At 37.9% G+C, this 27,407-nt stretch overlaps 1 protein-coding gene across 1 annotated transcript in view; it reads right to left on the bottom strand.

Moving 5' to 3' along the window:
- Positions 1-27,407, bottom strand: part of Dcc (DCC netrin 1 receptor) — a 1,005,453-nt gene that overhangs the window by 58,877 nt on the left and 919,169 nt on the right. The window contains exons 21-23 of the mRNA XM_041639231.1: positions 25,579-25,611; positions 8,212-8,277; positions 2,610-2,772 (exon numbers count right to left, since the gene is read on the bottom strand). Of these exons, the coding sequence (XP_041495165.1) occupies positions 2,610-2,772; positions 8,212-8,277; positions 25,579-25,611 (262 nt within the window). The remainder of the gene's footprint in view (positions 1-2,609; positions 2,773-8,211; positions 8,278-25,578; positions 25,612-27,407) is intronic.

Here is a 27,407-nt window from a genome sequence, read left to right as displayed (position 1 = left end):
GATTCTATCTTACACCTCTCAGAATGGGTAGGACCTTAAACACAAATGGCAACTTATTCTAGAGAAAATGTGGAGCAAGGGGGAAACGCCCCCATTCCTGGTGGTTACACAAACTTGCAAAACAACTTTGGAAATCAATATGGTGGTTGTTCAGAAAAGTGGGAATCAATCTACCTCAACATTCAGCTACCACTCTTGTGCCTATACTCAAAGGATGCTCAGTCATACCGCAAGGACACACTTGCTCAACTACGTTCATAGTAGTTTTATTTGTAATAACCAGAACCTGAAAAAACCTACGTGCCACCAAATCAAAGAATGGATAAAGAAAATGTCCATTTACATAATGAAGTATTACTCAGCTGATTTCTTTGGGTCATTCCCAGGATTTGTGTCTTTGATTTCATGTTCTCTAATTTTATTAGCTGGTTATGTTTAGGGCACACTCTGCCTTTTTCTGTTAAAAATTTCAAACTCTTATTATTCCAAAGGCCTTCCTGTGGGTTTCAAGGTGCTTTAAGGTGCTCTCCAAAGAATGACAAGTTTAGTTTACACCTTAGAGAGCAGACATTTTCCCTGTGTAGGGACAACACATTCCCAGGAACATAGGATAACTAGAAAACCTCTAAGAGATCTTAAGCTAGAATCAGTCAGTACATCCACACAATAATGAGTGAAGCAAGCAAAACTGGAACTCCAAACCCACTACTGAGAGCATCATTAAATTCAGTGTTCCTCGTGAATGTGCCAAGGTTTTAACCACTACTAAAGTTTAGCACCTGCTTCCTGCCCCTTCACGTGAATTCTCAACTCCACCTCAGACACCTGAAACCTTGATGCTACACCATGCCAAGTCTGAACAACCCTTCTCAGGAACACCAGACCAAGAGACTATTCAATGTTTTACTGTCATGATTTGCGCACGGTTTGTTTCAATGGAAACACATATTGAGACTGGTCTCGAAAGTAACAGGTTTTACTGGTGTGGAGACCACAAAAAAGATGAATGTCTTATATTTCAGTGATGGATCATATTTTGTGGTCTTGGTTTCCTGATCAAAAAAGTGGGCTCATGGAGCTGTCAAAGTAGGGCTCCTTCTTGTCCCTGCTGCCTATTTTGTCATGTCTCCTCTCTTCCACACCTGTTTTCTTGTTCTGCTTTGTCACCTTGCATATAGCCACATCAGAAGACCCTCACCATCAGCTAAAGCATGCAGTGCTATGCTCTTAGACTGCAATGATATTGAATCTAAAATAAACCTATATTCTTGATAAATGATCCAGTTTCACGTATTTTGTTATAATGGTAGTCAATCATTCACTAAATTAATTAGCTCTTGTTCCTGACCTTTGTTAAGCATTATGAGCTCTGGGAGACCCTGTCTTCTCTCAGTGTTCACACCTGAGACTGACTTTGTTAAACTCCTTCCATCAACTTTCTCCTTTTAGGCAGTGAACTGGCTAACCAGTAACCACCAGTTCCAAAGAGTACAAACCATGACTGTATCTGGATAGAAATTAAATGTAAAGACTGTCTCTGGACCTCTCTGGAGTTTTCCTAAGGGTGCACTAGTTACAGGTTTCACATAGAGTGTTGAGGGACACAATAGAGACCATGAATAGAGCTATAGGATGTATGAGAGAGAGAGAAAGACCAGGCGTGAGAGAAGGGGAGAATGGGTTGCTGGAGAATCTTTCTTACAATGAATGTAGAGAATAGCCATTCAGCCAGTCACTTCCAGCCAAGCCTCAGGGTTTAAGTTAGGGCAAAAGAGAGGCCAATAACAAAACAAAAAGAAAGGGAACAAAAGACGTTCAAGCCAGTGAGAGAGTGAGTGTAGCTGAAAATACACGTCAGACAGGATTTAATAAAAACTTAGAAGCCAATGGCCAGGAGACTCTGGCAACTTAGAATATGCAAACATGGGCAGACGTGCTGGTTCCGAAGTACTGCTGGGAGGAATGGGTTGTGTCTAAATCATATTTTCATTCTAAACTTTGCGCATGATGCAACCCTCTCTAGACAGTAAAATCAAGAACTGTAAAATATGAAAATGTTTAGAAGTCATTAAAGACATTATTTCCTGACATTTAAACATAGAAAAGGAGTAGGAACCTTTTCAAATTGCTGGACTCTTCTTTCTTCCCTTATGCCTAAGAGCTAAGCATTCGGTAAGTTTGCAATGACATTGAGTTTGATATGCTATATTTAGTCATCCATTCAACACGCATTGATTACCTGCCTGCAGGACTCCCTGCCAAATGTGATAAATATGTACTGTGGAGGAACAATATCTCCAACTGTCTAGAAGCAATTACAGAGATGGGTAGAATAGAGACATGGCGGAGTTCGTTTCTGAGGGCAATTTACAGAAGAGTCTGCAGAGAAGTAAAAGGAAACAGAAACGCACGATTGTCTCTAAGGGTTGTGTAAAATTTGCAAGTCTAACTGTAACTCAATTATAGACTTACAATGGACAGAAGTGGGTTTTGTCAGGGTCAAGCAATAAGAGACGCATGGTGAATTATAGAAAAAAAAACACAGAGAGAGCCATCAGGAATAGAGCCAGAGAAGGAAACTTTTCCTCATGGAGTCAGTTGCTACTCACTTCCTCTGCTGGGCTGAAGAGCGCCGGGTACAAATCACAGCTACGATCACCACGACCAACACTGTGAGGATGCCCACGGTGACCACAGTTATCACAAGCAGGTTGCTGTTCTTCTGAGGAGTGACACTGCCATGCGGGGGGTGCATCTGTCCAATGGGCGGTTCTAGGGGAAAAACAAGCATATAGTGTTCAGGGTTAGGGAGAGGTTGTCACCACCGTTTATCGGACTGTAAGAAAGACGAAGAGTTCTTACTTTTGAAGCCTGACAAACGTGGACAGGAAAGGCTATTCAAAATAGTCCAAAACAGAAAAAAATGTAAATGTTGATTAACTAAACAATGGTGATATATCCATTTAATACAATACTGTCCAACCATAAGAGAAATGAAGTTCTGATTCATGCTACAATGTAGAAGTTAAGCAAAATCAATTAGAGGCTGGGTAGTGTTTCATGCCACTCATAAAATATCTAGAGTAGGCAATCAATGAAAACCGAATGAATTTTAGTGTCGGTCAGTGGATGGAAAGAGTGGCCAGTGAGAACAGATAAGAGGACTGAGCTGCCTTTTAAACTCACAGAACCTTTCTAAATTAGATAGTGTAATGCTAGCCTAACCTGTTGATTATACTAAAAACACGCAACTTGAATCAGTTCCAAAGGTGATTTGTATATCCTGATCCACAAGCTAAGATGTATAATATTGAGAGAAAAAAAAATCCATGGAGTCTGCTTTGTGTTGGTAAGCTAGTCCTGGTGTGGAGTCTTCCCTGGAGTATGGTTGCTATACCTAACCACACTCCATGGCAGAAAACTGATTTTCTCTCTGCTGGCATGTATTATCCAAAAATAATTTCTTGGTTAAAGGTGGGACTCTGTGTCCACCTCCCGTTCTCAGTTCTGTTGGTTTTTTTTTTTTGGGGGGGGATTTAGGTCGTGTGTGCATACTGCTAGAGTCTCCATGAATTCACATGTGTATCACTTCTGTTGTGTCTGAAGGTATTGTTGTATCTTCCCATTGGCATTAACATATTTGCAGGAAATATTTTTTGAGTTCCTACTAAAATTTACCAGTCTCAGAACAATCATTTAACAGATACACATGGGACTTTATGTTACATTAATTCAAGTAGTTGAAATGTGATGGCATTTTGAGGGAGAAAAATCATGTTTTTAACCTGATAGCCTATATGTGTTAACTTAAAAGAAAATTTAAAAGGCACCCAACAGTTCTGAGTATTTGTAAATCAATTAATAATTTCATTTTTTTACTAATAAAAAGGAATCAAAGTACTAAAACATTTCAAGTTTAACATTATTTCCAAATGGAGGTCAACAGAATAATGTTTTATAGACTCTGTAGATCTTTTGATCGAATTCAGTAAACTGATTTTTCAAATTCCAACTAGCAAAGGGAATTGGTACTTCTTGGAGGGCATAGAGGATTGAATTGAAGTAATTTTCATGGTGGTTTTCCTTCAAACAAATGTAAAACACAAATTATGTTTCTAGAAGTTGAAGCATGTTCAGCATTAAGAAAGGTTAAGGAGTATATTCTAAAATTAAATGCATTATAAAATTGAACTAGTATCATGTCAGCAAAATTTACCTTTGATTCTACCTGACATAAGAAAATATTAAGGAAGCTTCTTCAGCTTTTACAATTTAACTAAGGGCTTTCAACAATGAGAGAATTCATGAACTATAGCGCCGTTTTTTTTTTGTTTGTTTGTTTGTTTCCTTGGGATCTTTTTTAGTTGAAATTTAAAAGTGAATTTTTGAAAGGGTGGCATGAAAAGAAAAGAACATAAATATTAGCAGGGTCTAAATTTATTTGCAACTTCCTTGAGTATCCGACAATAAGCTATTATTCTATTACTGTTTGAAGGATGAACCCAGAAAATATAGAGAGAGTCAGAAAACCCCCATAATTCTGTCAGTCTAAGAGATATGTATGCATTTTCATTATGTGAGAGGTTCAAGAACAAAAAGACTTGAACAAATTTTTGTCAATGTAGACTTTTTTTTAAGGGTGAGATGCAGGCACAGACTTTGCTCTATGGGACCTTTTTTACATAGTTAATTGGGAAAAACTGCCCCCTTCCCAAATCTTAATTACTAGGCTTTTAACTGGGAATCCTATTTTTCACAGGACATTGTGGAATCACTTATTAGAGCCAGGGCTTGAGTAAGATCGCATATTCAGCATAATTCTTCTGCTAGCAATATAGTAGAGGAAAGAGATGAAGTTTCTTTTTCACCATCCGTGTGTCTAGGGGTTTCCAGTTCACTGTAATCAGTTAGTATAATAGTCTGTCTCTTTAGTAGTGATCTAAATGCCTTGCAGGTACATCATTAGCCTCATTCACTTAGCATAATATTTTTAAAACATCATGAAGTGATGGGGAAAACTGAGCAGGAATAATGCCAGCAGATTATGTGAACTGGCTAGAAGCACTGAATGTCATTATTCGTTTTCCTTCTAAGAACTTTCCCTGTGAGGTAATGTTCGTTAAGTCTAATTTAATTATAATTTTATTCTCACTAAGAATTTTCTTCAGTAAAAGATAAAAACAAATGCATGTAGTGGCATGCATTTCTCCAAATCACTGTCCTTTCCTACATCTGAGGACTCTGTTAAACAGGAAACTTCTGTTGATTCCCACCTTCATGTCAGATTTAGTTTGGGGCCTGTTTTCGAACGACGGTTTCATTTTATTTTGAAAGACAACTTCAAGCACTTAAACAACTTTTAAGTTTGATCCACACTGGAAGACTGCAACATTTAAGAAGTGAAAATACAAGCATTTAGAAGTAATTTTGAATAATTTCTTATTGCTTATACATAACTTTAAGAAGCATATGTACACTGATATTGAAATCTCTTGTAAAGAATTTACTTATATTTGATTCTTAAGCAATTGTGAACAAATTACAACTCTGCTTGCTAAACCTAACTCTATCCAACAATCCAACACTGCATCCTTTAGGACTTATAGCTTCTGAGAGGAGACAATTTTGCCTGTGGCTACACTTTCTTCACCATTAGCATTTGCATCCACTGCTTGGCAATACTGAAAGCCATAAGGGGACCGTTACACTTTCCCTATAATCTCTATGGTTTTCTTCTTTAATTTTTTGAATTTTGTCCTTCAAAAAGTACTATTCTGTGGTCATATTCATAACAGAATGAACTCTTATTCAAATGACTTTATAAAATTGATGTTTCAAAATAAGGATAATTCAAAAGTGTATTATTTACTACTATGTATTACAGAAATGAGGTGGAGGACATATGAAAAACAAGAGGAAGATGTGGGCCTTCTGGATGAAGCATCCAGGATTTAATCTTACTTAATAAGTAAGATTATAATCTTAATAAACAAAATTATTCCACGCTGGAATAGGTATTCAGGATGTTCTGTAAGGTCTGAATATCTTGACCCATCAAGCTAATGCATACGTTGAAATCTAATTTTTGTTTTTCTGAGATTTCATGGTGAGGTTTCTGGGTATGACTATGTGATGCAGGCAGAACCTTCATGAACTGGATCTGTGTCCTCATAAGAGATGCCAAGAGATTCCTGTTACCATTTACACAAAGGGAGGACACAGACTATGCCATATGTGAAGTAAAGAAGAAGGTCTTCCTATGTGCACAGTGTCCTGAGACCTTGACCTTGAACTGTCTTTTCAGCCTTTGGAAGAATTATGAACAATAAATTCATGTTGTTTACAAGTTACTCGATGTTATGTAGTTTGTGACAAAACAGGGATGGATAAAAAATAAAGGAAAGTAAATATATTTGTCTATTAAGTAAAGGCTATTAATAGGGGAGAAAGTTATAGAGGGAAATTGAAAACTTATTAAAGAATACTATTATTTGCTGTGGGACAGTGACTGAAGCATCTGGTTGTACAAAAATACACACACACTGTGTGCATATGGATATACTGATACCTCTTGGAAATTTTATACATTTAATTATACTAGCATACAATAGGAGCTAATCACTTAATTTGCCTATTATAATTTCATAACCAGAAAAAAATAAATAATAATTTCTCTCTTCCCATCTGGATCTTTTATTAGGAAACTGCCCAAATGGAAATGTATCTGTTAATTAATCAAATCTCTCATGCAATCCTACTAAAGTGGATAAATAATTTTGTTAGTTATAAAATGAAATACTGTGCAGCAGTGGAGAAAAATGAGTGAGAACTATTTTAAGGACATGGATAAAATTTACCAGATTTATAGACAGATTGTAGCACGATCCATAGAGGATTTAATTGGTATTTTTCATAAAATTATAGACATGCGAAATAATTTATTTACATAGTCGTATATAGGAAACATCAATCTGCAAAGTACATTAGAGAGGAGAAGATAAATAGAGAGTACACGCTGATTTAGACACATCCCGGGGATTTCAACTGCATGGTCAACTGAAGACTCTTAGAGGTTATTATGCTGTGATATATAGCATCACAGATATTATTGCATTTTGCATACGAATGGTTTTTAGTGAGTCAAACCAAGCAAGAACAGCATGTTTTCCAGTGATGAGCATGATACATTAGTCCTTTGGATCGAGTTAATTTATCCTTTCAAAGATTCTGTTTCAGCAAGACTGAGACCCGCTTCTGAAGTGTGACTTTCAGCCTGCCCCATGTTCATTACCTGGTATTTCTGCCCCTAGAAGTCCACAGTTATAAGAAAAATTTCACTGGAGGAAGCAAGAAAAGAAAAACTGCCTAAACTTGAGAGTACAAAGGACCAGTAATAATAAAATAGGATAGGATTTAAAGAGTGAAAAGTCCCAGTAACTTTATCAAGCACCGTTGGTGATAAGTCAATTGATAAGTCAATCGTTACTTATCATCTCTCTCCCATAGAAAAGACTGTTGTAAACATGGAAAATACACTACCCATCTCAAACTATAAGTATTTAATTTCTTGTGCTGGTTAGATTTTGTCCCATTGACACAGAGGAGGGTAATCTGGGAAGAGGGAACTTCAGTTTTAAAAAATACTTCATTACACTGGGCTATAGGCAAGTCTGCAGGTCATATTTTGATTAATGACTGATGTGGTAGGGTGCAGCCCACTATGCACAAAACCACTCGTGGGCCCCGTCCTGGACTGTCTAAGGAAGGAAGCAAAGCAATCCACAAAGAGTAAACTAGTAAGCACCATTCATCCATGGCCCCTGTTTTGGTTCCTGTCTCCAGGTTCCTACCTCGAGCTCCTATCCTGATTTTATAAACTGTAAACTGAAATAAACCATTTCCTACCTTCATTGTTTTAGTCCGTGTTTTCTCACCATATTAGAAAGCAAACTAGGGAAGACCTATATCATTTATGGATTGCCCCAGTACTGGAACTTTTCTAATTATTTTTCATGCACCTGCCACCTCTAATTGTCATCATTTCGTGGTAGAATGTATGAAGTTTGCCAATGACATCATTTTTCTATCACCGCAGTAAAGCTGGAAGTCCACAGTCCTTGCCCTTGTCAATAGAAAATTTATTTTGGACACTGTAGAATTAACTGTGTAATTACTGTGGCTAATCCAATAAAACTCAATTTATATACTTACCATTGAGAGTGCTTCTATCAATCAAGTTAGTATCAACTGGCCAATAACCTCCATCTCCATGACGACCTGTATATATCAGCACATTAGAATGTTAGTGGATATAGCTCAGGGAACTACAAACAAAGCATAATAATATAACAAGGAAAAAATTCTAAATATGCAATGCATTGCAATGAACGAGCAGAATTATTAGTGCCAATTCTAAAAATTTTACTTTTCCAGTGAGTAAGAAAAATCCGTCATACTTAATCTAGTGAAATTCATTTCTCTGAGATGCAATTTCCTTGTTTTCTTCCTTTCTTTTCATCTCAATATTTAAAAATATATTACCAAGAAGCAAACACAAAAGGCCCAACATTGCCATACTAAATGGTTTTCTCCTCAAGACTTCAGAACAAAGATGAACTGGATCATGGCTCCTAGATCTAGCCGACTTTTATTGTTTCCTGTCAAGAGTTTTTAGCATATTCTTGCAGCTATCTTTCCAGGCCAATATGTGTTTCATTTTAAATTTGATTACTTGCTAGTATTTTTAGGAGTAAAGTAAGGTGCTTGATAAATACTTAGCGAACAAAGAATGTGACCAGGTGCCCCACCTACACAGTCTTCCTATTTGTTGGTTCCTTCACTGTGGTATTAGGTGTAAAACAGATGTGAACATACTCTCTAAAAAGATGGAGTCACAAATTAATCAAAAATACTTATAATACAAAGTTAACTAATGGTGCTGTGTTACAGATGACCCTTTATCATAAATATAGAGAACTGCGATCATTTGATTAGCTTTGATCTTTAGAATATCTAGGTAGACCTCTCATAGAAAAGAGTTAGAGACGTTACTCTGCTTACAGACATGTGCCAGTGTTCAGCATTTGTTTCTGAAGCAATTCTCGTTAGGACAGTGGCGAAAGTGTTGGTCACGATAACTGTGGTTTTCCTAGGATCCACGGGTAGATTACATGTTCAACTTTACAAGTCAGCATTGAGACATTCTTTTGCATACCCAATGTTCTTCTCACTTATGTTTTTCAAGCATTTCAGTGTTTTATTTGCCAAAGAGTGGTTGAGAAGAAACTTAGTATTCTGTTCACTGACTCTCTGAGCACATTTTTAAAAATTCGTTGGGTATCAGTTCTCAGTGGAAGTTCGCATGGACACCAGACTTCCAATAACCAATGAAAGAAATTAATTCAATCACAATGAATCATGTTTTTCACTTAAAATGCCATATTTAAACTTCGCTGGGCTTTGACTCTGAGTATGAAAGGAAATAGAAGTAAGGATGAGGCTTCGATTTGTATGTGGCAGGAAGCTGGGGATAAATAAATAAAAATATGCTGTGGGCATTTTGGCGGGCTAACTACATCAGTGGACAGTCCTGACCTTACCCAGACACCTGACTTATGTAACAAATACATCTGAAGTTTTAAAGAACATGGGCGAAGCTTTGCCCATAGCACACTGTGGGATCTGTTTTGGAAGAAATGAAGTGAAACAGAAGTTCTACATGCATATCAAGAATATTTTTGCAGCAACTGAAAGCGGCTAGATTGCAAAGCAGTCGGCCAAAAGACATGCTAACAACCTAATCACTTAGGCCAGTAAAAGCAATAATTGACTTCTGTAGGGAGTCATCCTGTATTGGCTGGAAATGAGGTAGATAGCCTGGGGAGGATTTTCCTTTTCTCCGGCCTCCTGACAAATGTCTTTTTAATGAAGTTTCTAACTCTCTTTGCTAGTTTGTGGGAGGATGTAAACAGAATTGCACAGGCATATCCATGGATAACGTAGACAGGAAGCCATGTGGCTCTGGAACCCCTTGGATTTACCAGGCTCTCAATTACGTTGAGAAGACAGTAAGTAGAAAATACCTCTGATATCATATGGGCCGGAGGTTGAACAAGATATAGGCATTGTGGAAGTGCTTCTACACAGCATGGTGCTTAAAACTTGGACATTTTCTACCCCTAAAATCTAGTGTGTTGACATGGCTAGTTTTTTTTTGTTGTTGTTGTTTGCACTAGATTGATATCACAATATAAAATTAAATAACTTTTAATGAGCCCAACAAAGTGTCACTTTTAGGAAACATGATATAATCAATGAGGAATATTGGATTCATGGGAATTTAGATATCTTGTAATAGTTCATTGGGAAAGCACAAAACTCATTTCTAGGATATCAAAGACCCAAAGATACCTGAATCTAAAGATGTGGAACTGAGCCTTAATTTTGTGCTGTTTCCTCTCTTTGAAAGATGCTGTTAAGCTCAAAGGAGGTTTCTCTGATGGGCATGTAATAAATAACTAATAATAATAGTAAAAGTAATGGCAACAAAATATGCCTCCAGCACTGTTGGGCAAGGCCTAGGAAGTTAGAGAGACATAGGACATGACAGTAATGATTCTGTTGCCAGCCAGGCCAACACATATTTGAGGACTTTGTGCTGTGGAATGATATTTAATGTGTTCAGTTAATTTGGTTGATTTCATAAACATTTATTCACAGAAATAGAGGTACAGTTGGAATTTGGAAGATTGCTGGCGTGAAAGTCAGTCAATATAAATATTCCAACTACTGCCTTTCCCAAAGGTCTCAGCTTCATTAAAGGAGAATTAAATGGTAATAATTTATTCAACATTTATTGAATGCTTGCTACACAAAAGGCATATTCCTAGATTCTCAGAGAAGGGGGAGTATAAAAAGATGCATTAGCATTGTGTTCTGTGATGGCAGCTAGCATTGGTTCATTATGTCTAAAGCTTAAATAATCCTATTCATAATTAATAATAACCAGCTATTGGAGGTTTGTAATTCACTCTGGGTTTAATGGTTTAAATACAACTTATACTCTCTCTTTCTTTCCTTTCTTTCTTTCTTTCTTTCTTTCTTTCTTTTTTTCAAGACAGGGTTTCTCTGTAGTTTTGGAGCCTGTCCTGGAACTAGCTCTCGTAGACCAGGATGGTCTCAAACTCACAGAGATCCGCCTGTCTCTGCTGCCCAAGTGCTGGGATTAAAGATGTGCATCACCCCACCCAGCTTAATCCATCTATTTCTATACAGCACTACCAGACTTTCTTAAAATGTTTTTTATTTATCTAGAATATTGCAAAGGAATACCTGAAAAAAATGTGGTACATTAACAGCATTGCATTTGAATTTTAATGATTAAAGTTTTTGAATCCTCCAGTTCTTTTTATGTAATATACTAAATCTCCAAAATTTAACGTTTGTTAGGAGCACTGGACTGAGCTCCCAAGGTCCCAATGAGGAGCAGAAGGAGGGAGAACATGAGCAAAGAAGTCGGGACCACGAGGGGTGCACCCACCCACTGAGACAGTGGAGCTGATCTATTGGGAGCTCACCAAGGCCAGCTGGACTGTGACTGAAAAAGCATGGGATAAAACTGGATTCTCTGAGCATGGCGAACAATGAGGGCTGATGAGAAGCCAAGGACAATGGCACGGGGTTTTGAACCTACTTAATGTGCTGGCTTTGTGGGAGCCTAGCCAGTTTGGATGTTCACCTTCCTAGGAATGGATGGAGAGGGGAGGACCTAGGACTTACCACAGGGCAGGGAACCCTGACTGCTCTTTGGACTGGAGAGGGAGGGGGAGAGGAGTGGGGGGAGGGGGAGAAGGGTGGGAGGAGGGGGAGAAGGGTGGGAGGAGGGGGAGAAGGGTGGGAAGAGGGGGAAGAGGGGGAGGGAAATGGGAGGCTGGGAGGAGGTGGAAACTTGTTTTTTTTTTCTTTTCTCCTTTTCTCAATAAAAAAAAAAGAATCAAAAAAAAAAAAAAAAAGAATCCCAGAGTGACTTTGACAATAAGCTCAAGTGTATGTGACCTCCTTGTCATTTGTTCCCAGGACTGAAGATGAGAGGGGCAGAAGTCTTATGGTTGCCTTTAGGGAGGATGCAAATTAGTTTCTTCTTCATGCTGATCCCAGGGACACTTCTGATGAGCTCTCACTACTGGAGGAGAGACTCCTGTCAATTAAGATGCTTTTCAATGCATTACAAAATACTGTGCATTTTAATTTATTAGATTTTTACAAAATTTTCTTGTGATTTTGTTCTCAGAGGCCACTTAAATATTGCTTTTCTGTTTTTTATTGTGGAACAGTATGTGTATGTGTGTATGTGCAGATGTCTCTTTCTATGTGTAAAATTAACCTATATTAATGTTTATTTTATATCCTCACTTACAGCACAGACAAACAGTATTTTCCATGATAAATAATTTTCTGGCACCTAGAAAAGATGCATTATGTAGGAGTTTTAGTGGTAGCGTCTATTTTTGTCCTGTGGACATTTATAATTTCAGGAAGGGGTGTAAGGCATTCATGTGCAGAGGCCGTTTAGGAAGTTGGATGTGGTAACTGTAATCTCATCTTTAATCCATTTTCTTTGAATGGGGATTCAGAGGGTCCACACTATCAATCCCCAGAGAAATACATATGGGCCACAATCTAAATCAAATGGGCAGACTGGTCATCGAACAAATAACATGCTGCACAGTCTCCCAAGGATGCAGAGCACGGAGTTATCGCCCTGATCTTAGAATTGGTTTTCTGAGAATAATTCTGGGGGTAATGATGAAAATTGCATCGATTTTATGTCTTGTACACCGGTGGATAAAGAAGATCCATTAATGCCACCTGAATACAATTTTACTGTCCAGCACACAGATCACATTGAGATATATTTAAAACAGATGATTTGTCAGAAGCGAGATATGTGTGGGAGAGATCAATTCATCATGCGGCTGATAACACTGCTGACTTTGAGCAAAGGTATCAGGGCATCAAAACCCATGAAACAGAACAATAAGGAACACCCAGGAGTTTTCAAATATATATTAATAGAAAGTAGCTGCTCACTTGTTCCTAAGGTCCAATGCACTGTGCTTAAATAAACATAAAAGAAATCACCAAGTGAAGGAAAACATTAGTGTTTCGGATGCAACGGCAGCTAAAGTTCTCATCACAAATGAAGGTTGGTGCTGAGTAAATCCATGGTATATCCCTGTCTCCAAAACCTTTGGTTGCATTTGCCTCCTGCAGATCTTCTGAGAGCAATAACTTGCCAAATAGAGAGGGGGGGTTGGTGAAGGACTTAGCTGTCTGGAGTGAGAAAAGCAACGTGTGTACGCTCTCCATGCATTTTCATCATAAAAGTTCCGCTCTTTTCTATTCTAATTTTCATCTGTACACATTGACTGTAAATGGGATTGACTCTTGCTAAGAAGAAAAACAAAGTTAGAAGAATTCTTAGAAATCAAACTAGAAATTACGGTTAGAATTTAATGTTTAAATAAGATGAGTAATGTGACCACATGAAAACAGGGTACTGTAAGAGGAAAGCGAAGGACGAATTTTGTGATATTTGTTATTCATGGTATTCTGTACAAGGGAAATTTGTATGGATTAGTCCTTTATCTTAAATGCTTGCTTTTGGTGGATATCGCAGTTTAATTCTTAGTGTTAATATCCTGAGACAAATGTATAGTTTGACCAACACTTGGGGGATGGTTTCCTGAGAAAAACTGCCTAAGGTAGGAAAAAAAGGAACCTTAAAAATAGTGCATTTTTTTCCCTTCAGAACAAATAACACCAGCACTGTCAGAGTTATCATCACTACCATATATAAAGATAACAGATGTCAGCCAATGAAACACTTTAATGTAAACATCTTACTTCACTAATTAAATATGCATATGAAAATATCTATATATAATTTATGTGCCATAGTACAATATATAATGTACTGTGCACTTACTTCTAAACATTCTATCACTTCTGAGTCTCGCATTCTTGACACTGAACTAAGGAAAGTAGGCAATAATTAAAAAGGAACCAAAGAACCCAAACACACAAATAATATCTTGTAATCACAACCAAGCAGTTAACTTTCTTCTTCAAGATATCATATAAAGAAAACTCATAATTTCTGAATTATGACCTTCATAAATACATCTATCTTCCTGTTTGCTGGTAAAATTTGCTACCTGACCCTGAAGATCTCTATTATAACGAGCTGTATTTTTAAAAGGCCAGTACTTTACTAGTTGTTGTAATTATTATTAACATAAATTTAGACGTAGCACTGATGAACAATTCAGTTATTAATAGAACAGAAGCCAGCTAACTCTTAATGGCATGGAGGCTGGTGGTGTTGTCTGAAGTTGTTTATTTCCCAGGGTCTCTCCTTCTGACTCTTTGTCTCTAGCAATCTGACATAATGGCCATCAGAGGAGCCTCAGAAATCACTTTTAGATTCAGCCCTGTCTTTACGAAACTCTAAAACATCATTCTGTTTTTTCAATATATAAGGACCTTCCTGGATGACAGAACCTTTCCAGGAGCTCATTTACCAGACATTGGCAACATGGATGATGAGGTCCAGCCTCATGTAGTTCATAAAATGGAAACTACGCTCAAAGTCCACCGAATGACACTGATAGCCTCTCCTAGATGATCCCAAAATCAGGTTTAATAAGGGCTTGTATTTGGGTGAAGCTCTAAGTCACACGGAGAAAGAATAGAAGTGACAGGGTTCCGTCTTTCTCGAAGGAAGCTGCTGAGTGAAGACATTAAACCATGCACACCCTTCTAGAGGATATCAATAATGAGTCTATTGGAATTTCCTCGCCCGCATATCTACTCATCCTCCTCCCATTCATTCGATAGAGATTTTTTGTGTGTGTGTGTGTGTTGTGTAGCAGTTTCCTCTGAGATTCAACCATGACACACTGCAACCATGCTCCTCAAGACAGAAAGGAAATTACTCAAAACAGCTACCAGAAGTCTTTGAATCTGACTGGATTCACTAGGTTCATCCTTCTGCAATTGTAGAGATAACTCATTCTAAGACCAATCAAGATGCAAAAAAGCCTGATACAAACTCAGGTGCTTTCACGAAGAAGGGACCAGATACGTTTCCTAGAGGAAACAAGCATCTGTATGAAAGAGGTTCAGACCCACAAAGTCACCTGGTAAGGACAATCTCTAGTCTATTGAGCTTCCTGCAGGCTGGGCAGTATGCTCTAGTTTCCCAGTGTTTGCAAGCTGTCACGCATACTGGAGTGGGCTTCAGTGACACAGCTGCCTTTAAGTCATTTCTGTTCCTATCACCCCAGACATATTCTTGGGAACAATCCCAATAAAACTCATTGCTTATCTAAGTTTGCTCTTGATGGTATCTGTACCTTGGTCTGTCACCTTTCTCTGGCATGAGTAGATGCACATGGTGCATGTCTCCTGGGAAATTATGTCATACAATATAATTGGAGCCTGAAGACACGAAAGAACCAAAGATGAGTTGGGGATGAGTGAGAGCATGATCCTCACAAGACACCCTACAAAGGCTGATCAGCCTGAGGGGGAATATTCACAGAGGAAATTCCGATACAAACTACTTTTCTGGTATAGTATGTGTGTGTGTTTTTACTATGGTTATGGCTAGATGGCTTTTTTTCTGGGTAGTGAGACCACCAAAGAAGGTTAAGCCAACAGTATTAGGAATATCTCTAGGTGGAGTCCCAGGATGACAGTCACTGTGTAATAGGAGGTGGCATGACTACTTGATGAGTGGGATGTAATATGAAAGTACAGAGATGTCCTGAAAGCAATGAAAGTTTTAGAGACAATTTTGCCATCTTTGAGAGTAGCCTACAAGGTTTGGGTTTGTCAGTAAGCAACAGCAGAGGCTACTTGACCTCTGTAGTTAAAAATGCATCCAGTTCTGAGATGCGAGCCAAGCTGGAACATGTTTGTGTAAAGGAGGAATTTCAACTAGAATAGGAGCTACAGCAGCATCCTCTATGTTTGTCTCTGATCTGACAAATAAATAAACTAGAGAACAAGATAGAGATGTCGGCTTGCTGTTTCTTACAGTTTGGAGGCTAAAAGGAAAAGAGACATCTTGTCATAGCCATGCTCAAAAGCTCTTCCTGGGATCCAGAAACACAGCACAAAATGGAAGAATCCAAGAGTGAGGGAGGTGAGATGTGAGAACAAATGAGATAAGTCTGACTGCTGTGGAGGCAGAAAAATAAAAGAATAATACAGCTACCCTTCCCTTCTTAGGGAAAGGCTATATGAATTAGGAAAGCATGAGAGAAATCAGTCCGTGGTGGACGGGTCTTTCAGAGCCATTAGGAATCTTTCACTGAAGTCCTTATAAATAAAAGGAGCTGGAGGATCATAGAGGAGGTGCACACACTATTGAGGGAACTGGAAAGAAGAGAAGCTGTATTTTAATCTTACTTCACTGGGTTAGAGGGAACTGTGTCCACACACAAGTTAAAAAACATTGATTCATCAGGGACCTCACGAGTGGCATGGACCTTGAACAACTTTGTTTCCAAACTAGGGCAAGATGTTCATAAAATAAGAAATGCGTTGGCAGGTTCACATGTCTAAATTATGATGTAATGAGTGTAGGCAAAACAAAAGAGTAACCCAGAGGAGATTTTTTTTTTTGTAAAAGACAAAACAAAGATAAAAGTCTGTGTCTTGAAGACAAATGTGGGAAGATTTGTGTAGAGTGGAATTTCCTAATGAGTAAATATGACATAAAGTTCAGTTAAGGAGGTGTGGGAGGCTTCACATCATGAGGAATAGTTCACAGAAAGATAGGACACAATAGGGAAAGACTCTTAAGCCTCTACCAGGGGTAGGTAATTACCCCATTTAGTGTGGGTACATTCCCTCAGGAAAAGTTTATACTAGGTGTAGAGATAGTTGGTCCATCCAGGATTGCTCCCAGAAGATAGGGGAAGTGGATAGAGAAGGAACAACTACTGATTAAGAGACAGTGTCAATTCAGGGCATCTGAGACCCAGGGAAGCAGAAGGTACAGCAGTGGTAACGGCCATGCACCCCCTTGGCTTTGGGTAGGCATGAGACGCTTAAGGCAGACCCAATGATTTCACTAAGAGTGAGGAAATATACGAAAGGCTTAAGGAAGAGCTCCAAAACATGGAGGTAGAATACTCAGAGATAATGACAGAGGGTTGTGGTGAGCTTATTAAGTTAGTGCTTCCTAACCATATTGTTACTATACCCAAGACGCAACTGAGGAGTAAGCAAGCAATTGATAAACATTAATAGACCTTACCATACTGTATTAGACCTTGCTTATGTTTGAGTCAAGTATCTTCTTTCTTTTAATCTTTTGGAGTCACATGTCACTTGTTAAGAACATGTGACAGTGGACTTTCAGAATGATTTATGAAGGGTTTGTTTGTAAACCTACTCTTTGTTATGGGATTGCATCTTTTCCTGCACAGCCTCAGGAAATGGTTTTATTATATAGATAACATATCACTAATAGTTCACGATTTTGCATATTTTGTCTAAAAGACGCTCTTCAGCATGTCGCACTTCCTACAGGCTGTGGAGAATGCTGCAGGTTTCTGGTTTTTGTGATATGTCACCCAGGATATGGAGGACTTTGGTGATATTTTTGCCTTTGAGTCATTTCTGTTCCTGGAAGTCTTCATCCACATTTCTGTAAGTTACTCCAATAAAATTCATTGGTTCATCAGGTCAGATCTGGTGGTATCTGTACGTTGATCTGTCCATTCCTTCCTATCACAGGTATGTAGGCATGCACACATATGTGTGAGTATGTGTGCACATGTGTGTGTGTGTGTATGACCTTACTACAGGAAAAGTCTGTGACACAAGTGAATCTACTGATTGTAGCATTAGAGACACAAAATGGCTATTGTAGAGGTGTGTGCACTACTGCAAAGGGAAAAGTTTAATTGAGTGATTTCAACCCCTTGATTAGTTCCAAAAGTTAATGTAAAACTCAATTTGTAAGTAAGGAATCATAATGGGACAGTGGTATTATTAGCAGTTTAGGACTAGAAAATTTATGGGAGGTTTTTCAGGGGACACAGAACTTGAGAGAGAGAGGTTAACTAACTGAGTTCTGAAAGCCATGGGAAAAATATTCCTTATATATAGTCTATCTAAAAGTTTCCTTAGAGTTTATCTTGGGGAGACAGAGACCCACTTAGAGAATTTTGCACACGTCCTATCTATTTGAGAAAGATTATGCTAATGATGTATGAAGAGATTTAAAGAAGCTCTTGCAGTAAGTAGGGTGTGAATAAAGTTAGCTACAAATCTGTAAAACAGGGCATTTTACTTATGAGTAGATTATGGCTTAGGAAGATGAATTTACTCAAGATCACATTTTAAGTAGCCGAGTCTGTTTAACTTTGGTGACAGTTTTTCCACAGTGAGTAGATAAGTACGAGAACAAGCGAGGATGGGGAGAAATGAACTAGATCACACCCAAGAGTTAATCATGGTGTGTTTGTATGAGCGTTTAGGAATCCATGATTCCTAAATTTAGGATTTAAGGAGACATATCACCTGTATTCTCAATAGACATACAAAACACAGTAGACTTTGGAAGGCAAGAGAAATCGTCTTTTAAGCCATATATAGCACTGGGGGAAGCAATGTTGCCATTTTGGAAAGTGCATACCAGAATCTAGCATGGTGGTCCACATCTGTAATCCCAGTACAGGAGAGGGAGAGCTTGCTTTGATTTTTCTGAGTCTCAGAATCAAAACCAAAATCAATCAAACAAAAAACAACAAGAACATGAAAGCAAAACAGTAGCAGAGGACAAACTAGGCTACGGCGGAAATGTAGGACATGATTGACGTTGAGACAACCCCTGGAACCAGATCATCCTTTCCTTTCCTGGCCCCATACCCTCAAGGAAGAAATGCTCAAACATGACTGTGGTTTACATAGCTGTGAACGCAAGAGAGTACACAGATTGTCGGTGGCTAATGAAGTGGGTCTTTGATGTGTTGAAAATAAGAAACATTCTAGAACTACTGTGTTAGAGACAAATTAGAAATCCCTTTTAAAAGCTCATCTTCCTAGCATAATGCACTGCCCTGCTTACTGTTCCTTGGTTGCACCATGAATCCATCTTATAGTTGATATAATTTGCACATCTTCCAGATTCTTGCTCATCCCTTCCCAGAATTTCCTCAAGTGAAATATACTTATCATTTTTCATTATTTTTTTTACATTTAAGTCCAGACTAGGTTTTAAGAAATCCTTTTCTCTACTCTAGCCCACAATAATAACCTGTTTGAAATCCAAAAATACCTATTTTAGTGGTAACATCTGAATTGTCACTTAAAGTTTACATATTTGTCTGACAGGGACATATTTATAAAGCAAATTTTCTGTAATGAGCATTGCTTGAAAATGAATCCAAACTACTGTTATTTTTCCTCAAGAGTTTCCATTTCTAGCCTCATGCTAGATTCACTACTATTAATAAATAAGTTGTCAGAAGTGAGTCCAGTTCTTCTAATAATATTTTCCCACAATTCAATCATTTACTGGCACCTATTAGTTTTGATTTATTTTCTACTCAGCATTTCAAAAAGCTAGTGAAATTTAAGTCTATAAATTTTTCTGCTACCAACAAATAAGAAAGGACAGAAATCAAAGAAAGGAGGGCTTAGAATCTTTCAAAGTTGACTATAGTTTCTTAATTTTACATTTATCTATTGTTTTGTAGGTTATTGCTAAATTTCTATTTTTTAGCTAGAGATATATCCTTATATTTTATTCATCTTCTTTCTGAGACTATTAGCACATAGACCATCCTCCATCAATAGTTTTTTTCAATCTACACTTTTTATTAGTCAGGAAAGCTTTTGTTTTCTAGATGATTCTATTTTCCTAGACACTTGTATTTAACTCAAAATGCATTTATTTATAACTATAATACTAGTTACTAGGAAAAGTCGTAGAAATGACAATGAGAGATAAGTACAGTCTTAACCCCTTCTGAAGGAAACTTCTCTTAAAATAAACAAGAGATCACTATCACAACAACAACAACAAACACTACAACCAATCAAACTGTTGATCTTTGGAACCAAGTCCCAATCGATACCTCTACAAAACACTCCTGTGCCTAAAATAAGATCCTATTGCTAGAGATGGGAAGAAGACAGTAAGAGCAGAGGGAAAAGGGAGTTGGCTATGAAATTGTACCTTCTAATAATATCAGAAGTGACAACCATAAAGTCTCACAAACCTAATTTCCCAAACATAAGTTGACCATAGGTGACACCAATGGACATTATACATTGGAAGAAAAAGAGCCCCGAAGGTTTCAACCTTTCACAAGGAACTAAGCAAATGAGGAAAGTTAGGCCTGGGAGAAGAGTCTTCCTCAGAGGAGAGAACATGTCAAGTGACTGTTCAGTGTCTAAGTGTCTGTCCTGAAAACACACATACAGGTAACATTATGCAGACCAAAAAGCTATATTTAGAAACATGTATGAATACACTTATAAACATTTGCATAAAATAACAATTAGTGTAAAAAGAGGCTATGAATTGGAAGGTGAGCGGGGAGGGATTTATGGGAAGTCTTAGAGGGAAGAAAGGGAAGGGAGAAATGCAATTATGTCTTAAAATAAATGCATAAATAAACAAAAATCTGACGTGTGAGGAAAACAAAGAAACAACACTGAAGATGCAAAACACAGAACTGAGAGGATCAAATATTCAAAGCTAGAAAGTCAGAGGTAGGAAGAGATCGCTCAAGAAGAACCAAGGGGGCCAACAGTAAGAGTAGCTATGTCACAAAATGAACCTGTGTCTGGAAAATTGAGATCCAGTAAACCTAAATGCCTGACTGAGAAGGTTAAAAATCTACATGGATCAAGTAAAACCCTTTGGGAGGTGTCTATGTCTCTTTCTTTCCAAGCTACCTATTAAAATATAAAGATTCCTAAGAGTCAGTTTCTTGATTGCTTGCTGGGAACATGACAGGCACTTAACACTCTATTAAAAACACATTACTCATTTTTCCACCCCTACTTTTTTCCCTACTCATAATTTATAGTATTGCCGAATTTTGAACTTGAGAAAAACACAGGTGAGAATAGCGTTTTCAAGTGGGTGTAGCAAGTGGTTGAATAAAAAACTAGATTGAGGCGATTTGAAATAATAGGGTAAAAAGAGGCTTTAGTTTTCAATTAAACTGCTCCCACCTGAAGGTGTGAAAGGTTTCAATTTTTCAAACAGAAGCCTGTCTGTTGCAATCGGAACCCTACAAATTCTGTCTTACATTAACAGAATTCAAGGCTTGACTACACTGCCTTGAGAACCCTAGTTCTTTGAGAATGGAAACAATTAAGATTTTGCTTAGACATGAGATCAAAACAGCTGAGGTGCAAAATGGCAGGTTTGGTTTCAAAAATTTTACAGAAATAGTCCTTTTGCAGAAAAGAAAGTCTTTCAAATGAGGTGAACATACGGTGACACTGCTAGGTTTAATGTTCTTGATAAGAAAGTCAATGAATTTATTGCATTTTCAAAAATTAAAGAACGGTGTTGAGCAAAGGTTCCTAGGTAACATGGGTATGTTTGTATCAGTATTTAACTACGTATACTCCGTGAGCACTTGGGTAAGCCTTAGATCCTCTTTATCTGATTTTAATGAACTACAACTTCAGCATGAGAATTGAATTGACTATCGTGAGAACCTAGTGGTTGATGTGTAGAGGAAAAGCTATTTATAATGTTTTTATTGCTGTTCCTAGGTTTTTAAAAATTCTAATTCCAGTATAAAAACCTGTGAATCTTAAAGATCTTGTGCACATGGTGATTTTATAGGTAGGAGTGCTGAGAGAAGCTAATTCTCTACCCCATAGTCCCTCAGTAGGTCCCAGGCTTAGGGCTGTGCTGGCATTTAATAGTTCTTGATCCAATCCAGCAACCAAGGAGCACATAGTGATTGACCAACAGACAGAACCAGAGATTTACAAGTGATTGTTAAAATTCTGAGGGTACTTATCCTTCTTTCTTTAAACTACAGCTCAGTTCACATGGTCATTCTTTACCTCAATCTGCAGACTAGCTTACAAATCCATACTTTTCTATGCCAAGTGTTTCAACCCAGTCCCAGGTCATGGGGAATCAGAAACACTTGAAACTTCTGGAGTGAGCACTTTCTCTGTAGTTGAACTAGGCAAGTTTCTACCCTCTGTAAATTGCTCTGACAGTGCCATTGTACCCACTCTACCATCACACTGGCTAGGCACGGACATGCATATGAAATCATAAGCAGATCAGTTTTCATCACTAGACAGTTCTGTGTGGAACATGCCTTGGTAGCCACAGAGAATCACTACGGAAAATGGACAGCACAACCCTGAAATGTATTCACAAGAAACTCGAAGGTGTTACCATTATTTCAGAAAAACATAATTCCTGTGTTTAAAGCAGCAATAAAATGTAAATTGTGAAGTCAGAGAGAAGCATTTGGCTTCCAACATTGGCAACAATGATTTGTGTGATTTGGAGCAATATACTTTTTTTTTTTTCTGTAAGTCAGAAAGACAATTAGTAAGGAGCAAAGGACACTTCTGTTTGCATGTAAGTGCAAGGCTTTGTGAGTCCTGGGCATAAGACACACCCACACAGAGATGCAGTATAGCTTCCACCTATTCTCTGGGAACACTTCCCAGGGTTCGTCTGCACGACAACCTCCCTTTCTCCTTCCAAGAAACGTAATCACCAAAACCTCGGAATTACTTTAAAACATAAAAAAGGTTCAGATTATTTGCTCAAATGATGACTATAATAGTATTTTATTTTAGTACAAAGTCTAGAAGTTTCATTCAAATAGAAATTTCTTTCACATACTGATGCTGTTGTACAGGCTGCAACCACATTTAGATACAGTTGTAAATAGGGCTAAGTAAAGTCATATGTGGAGAGAACTGATTCACTAGTACTTATGGAATTTTAGGAGACCTTAGGAGGCTCTTTCCCGCCATGGGATGGCACAACAAAGAACAACATTAGCAAGTAGAAAGGACAGCCCTCACTAGAACGCAGCTGTTCTGGACCTTCACATGGGGCTTTTTATCTCAACTCTAAGGTACACACATTTTTGTTGTTTAATTTACTTGGCATTTAATACTGGAAGCCCAAGATAACTGAGATAGTAGAATTATCATAATCTCCATATTTCCAACCTTGTAGACTCAGAGTTGTGGGGAACATTTTAACAAGATTATCCCAGATGGACAATCATTTGCTTTGTTCCTAATACTGATGTGAAAAAACAAATAAACAAACACAATCCATGGTAGAAAAATGCTAGCACAATCCAACTTTAGATGCTGTAACTTTCCAGACTGATATGTTTATAGATCCTGCATATAAACATGAAGAAAGCACATACTGAATGGATTTGGATTTGGCTTTAAAATCAGAACTTCTGGAACATGGCTTTTGTGGGTTTGTTTCTACAGGCAAATATTTGAGCGTCTCTAAGCTTCAGATTATTTAGTGCTCAGATGGAGATAATAATAGTATCAGTCTCAGTTGTGTTATGAGTTAAATGAATCAATCATCCATTCTTAAAATCGTACTTGGCAGAAAGTGCTTCATTGCATCCAATTAAGCATTATAGAAACTCACGGCGATGCACTACCGCCTTTGTCTATCCTCTGCACACATTTTGCAGGGTTTGTGATACTACCTCTCATGAAACCAAACTCACTAAGACCTCTGAGTTACTTTCAAACATATCAGCCACTTGCTCATGAAAATTCCAGGAAATAACTAGGAAACAAAATGAGAGAGAACTACAGAAGAAAGTATAAAGCAGATTGAAATTAGAGTGAAGAAAACACTAGACACAATCAACTAATATGCAAGTGTTGAATTCTGGGTTGTTTATGATTTTCATGCTACTCTCACTACTACTTAAATACTTACAGTAAAGCAATAAGAAATTTCCCTGATCCCAAATCATTCTAGCTCTTGCAGACCAGGCTTGCCTCGAACTCACAGATATCCACCTACTTCTGCCTCCTGGATGCTAGGATTAAAGGCCACTGCCCAGCCCCCATCTCATTCTTGAGTTTTCCCTTCCTTCCTTCCTTCCTTCCTTCCTTCCTTCCTTCCTTCCTGTCTCCTCCTTCTCCCTCCCTCCCTTCTTCCCTCCCTCCCTACCTTTCTTCCTTCCTTCCTTCCTTCCTTCCTTCCTTTCTTTTTTTCTTTCTTTCTTTCATTGTGTGTGTGTGTTCTCCACGGCAGGTGTTAGGTTCCCAGAACAAGTAATCGTAACAAGAAACTGCCAAGGTACTTTTAACAACCATCAAGGCTTTTCTTACATTTTCTCTTACAATTCAATTTCCTGCTTCTCTATTTAGGATACATATTGCCAGGGTAAATTAACTCCAAATTTTCTCAGAGTGAATTTCTTTTTATTAATCCTTGGATAATTCCATAGTACTCCAGAAAAACAAAACAAAAGAAACCAAATGTATCATCCTTAGGCAAAAACACTATTCAGGTTGGGCATCATCTACCATCAGCAAGAACAACACACCGATGATCAGTATTTGTCAGAAACAACTGCCATCAGGAAGAGCGTTTTCATTTAATCTCACAACTTGTTGCTTTGGAGCCTCAAAGTCAGCTGGCTATGCTGATTATCCATTCATATGTGCAATGAAAGACAAACTACTGTTGGCCCGGAAAGCACAAATATATACAACAGATACACAAATAGTTTCCGGGACTCCAAAACTATCCCTGAAAGAATATATTCCCCCTCCCCCCCAGGAAACTCATCAACTCTCCTTTTCTTGGAATTCTATTAAATGTCTTTGGTGTAAAGATAATGGAATACTAATTTATCAATCAGTCTACAAATTATGTTAATAGGGAATTCTTTTTTCCTTTTGAGTTGAAGGATAATTTGTATTTATTTCCATTTTTTTTTCTTCATTGTGTGAAACCAGGAATGGTTTCAGATCAGTTTTTAGACACGAGGGAGAAGGAGAAGAAAAGAACTTTGGCTTCCAATGAACAGCAATAATGCCCTAAAAAGTTAACTCCACTTTGTTTTTATTTATTAAAGAAATCTCCTTGCAGAGCAGAAGCACACGTGATTTATGGAGCGCAGCAGAACTTTAATCCACAGCTCAGGAAAGGGTGCGAGAGCAGCTTGAAAATGATGCTGAGCTTAATTATACTTAATGTGAATTATTCAGAAGTGCAGACGGAGACTAAAAATTTATTTCATACAAAGAAGCTTGACATTTTAATTGGTCCTTCAGAATAGAGACAAAACAATTTCCTCTCAAGAAAATTTACATCTTCCCTATCAGACCCACAGCCTTAGCCAAGCAGAACTTCATTAACAAGATTAATCATGCCAGTGTCTGCTCCTGCATCAGGTGGATGGCCCAGGTGAAAGCAGGAATACAAAGCAATGATTGACACTTTTACTAGATACAACTGATTAGAGACACAAACAGCGATAGACTGTTGCACTGTACCTTGGTCATTAGCCATTTTGTCAGGGTGTTCCACTGTGGAGAGAAAAATAAATTACGTTATTATAGTGTAGCGTTTCTTAGGAGAAAGTTGGCTTATCAAGTCCATAATGTTATCATTTCTTTTGGATAATCAGTCAGAGGTAGCAAATCCTGAAAATAATGTGTTTTTTTTTTTTTTTTACTAAAGAAATACCTTCTAAAATCTAGTTGTCATGTTTTTCTAAACAGAGACTCATTGGGTAATTTTAATTAAATTGAAATTGATAGTAAAATGTGAAGAAAGAGCTTCCAAATCATATTTATTTTATTTGAAGTATGCTACAGGATATATTTATATTTTATATAGTTTTTTTTTTTTTTAAGCAAGTCCAAGTCTTAGATGATTCCCAATGGACCGGGAAAACTGGTGGGACATACAGTGGGCTACCTACTGGCGGGATAACCTTGACGACTTGATCTCACACCTGGTAAAGGTGACTCTTGGTTTTTTCACAACTGTAAGAGTTATGATGAATAAAGGTCACAGATTCCTTTGAAAATGTAAAGCTATCTCTAAACATCTTAAAATCTGGCCTCTGTTCCTTAAACAAGTGAAATTAAATACTAAATCAATACAACCACAGTTCTAAAAGGAGTCTTAAGAATGTCATGTTTTATCCCATGCTTTTTCAGTCACAGTTCAGCTAGCCTTGGTGAGCTCCCAATAGATCAGCTCCACTGTCTCAGTGGGTGGGTGCTCCCCTCGTGGTCCCGACTTCTTTGCTCATGTTCTCCCTCCTTCTGCTCCTCATCGGGACCTTGGGAGCTCAGTCCAGAACAATGAGGGCTGATGAGAACCCAAGGACAATGGCACGGGGTTTTGAACCTACGTAATGTGCTGGCTTTGTGGGAGCCTAGCCAGTTTGGATGTTCACCTTCCTAGAAATGCACGGAGGGGGGAGGACCTAGGACTTACCACAGGGCAGGGAAATCTGACTGCTCTTTGGGCTGGAGAGGGAGGAGGAGAGGAGTGGGGGGAGGGGGAGAAGGGTGGGAGGAGGGGGAGAAGGGTGGGAGGAGGGGGAGGGAAATGGGAGGCTGGGAGGAGGAGGAAATTTGTTTTTTTTTTTCTTTTCTCAATAAAAAAAAAGTTAAAAAAATGTCATGTTTTTAATCCTGTATATAATTTCCACTTAGTGTTTAACCTGCAAACTATTATTGCTCTACTAAATGTAGTTCTAATATACCTGTTTCTAAATATAGGAGTCTTACAGAGCACCAGAAAGCAATAGAGGCTGAGGACTGACAAGTACTGTGGGCAGACATGTTTCTTACAACATCCCATTTATTTCAAAATTATCAACATGTAGATTAATGGATATATATGTTCTTATAAAGTACATTTGGATTATATACGAGTATAAGTTATAATTTAAAGACTACGTTAAAAGATAGTTATCAGTATTTTACATATTTTGAATGTTTCGTTAGATTTGTACATTGCATTCTGCGGGGAGTGGCTATCAATTTAAGTTCCACCTTTTAATTACTTATAGGAAAGAGACTGAATTTTCTAAGTGTGTGTGTATGTGTGCTAATGTGTACATTGTTTCATGTGTAAGCTGAGGCATGTGCATTGTTCAGAAGCCAGAGGTCAGTCTTGAATGTTGAAATTCAGATGCTGGCTAATTTATTTATTGATGCAGGGTCTGTCATTGATCTGGCACTCACCAATAAAGTAAGTCTGGTTGATCAGTGAACTTGAAAAATCCATGTGTCTCTGCCTTCTCAGTTTGGGGATTACAACCATGTGTTACCATCCTGGCGGTTTTACATGGGTACTGGGATTC

This window comes from Microtus oregoni, unplaced genomic scaffold, assembly GCF_018167655.1.
Source record: "Microtus oregoni isolate MIOR12 unplaced genomic scaffold, Mior012 000057F_ref0000458, whole genome shotgun sequence".
Classification (NCBI taxonomy): domain Eukaryota; kingdom Metazoa; phylum Chordata; class Mammalia; order Rodentia; family Cricetidae; genus Microtus; species Microtus oregoni.
This window is presented reverse-complemented; position numbering and strand designations above follow the sequence as displayed.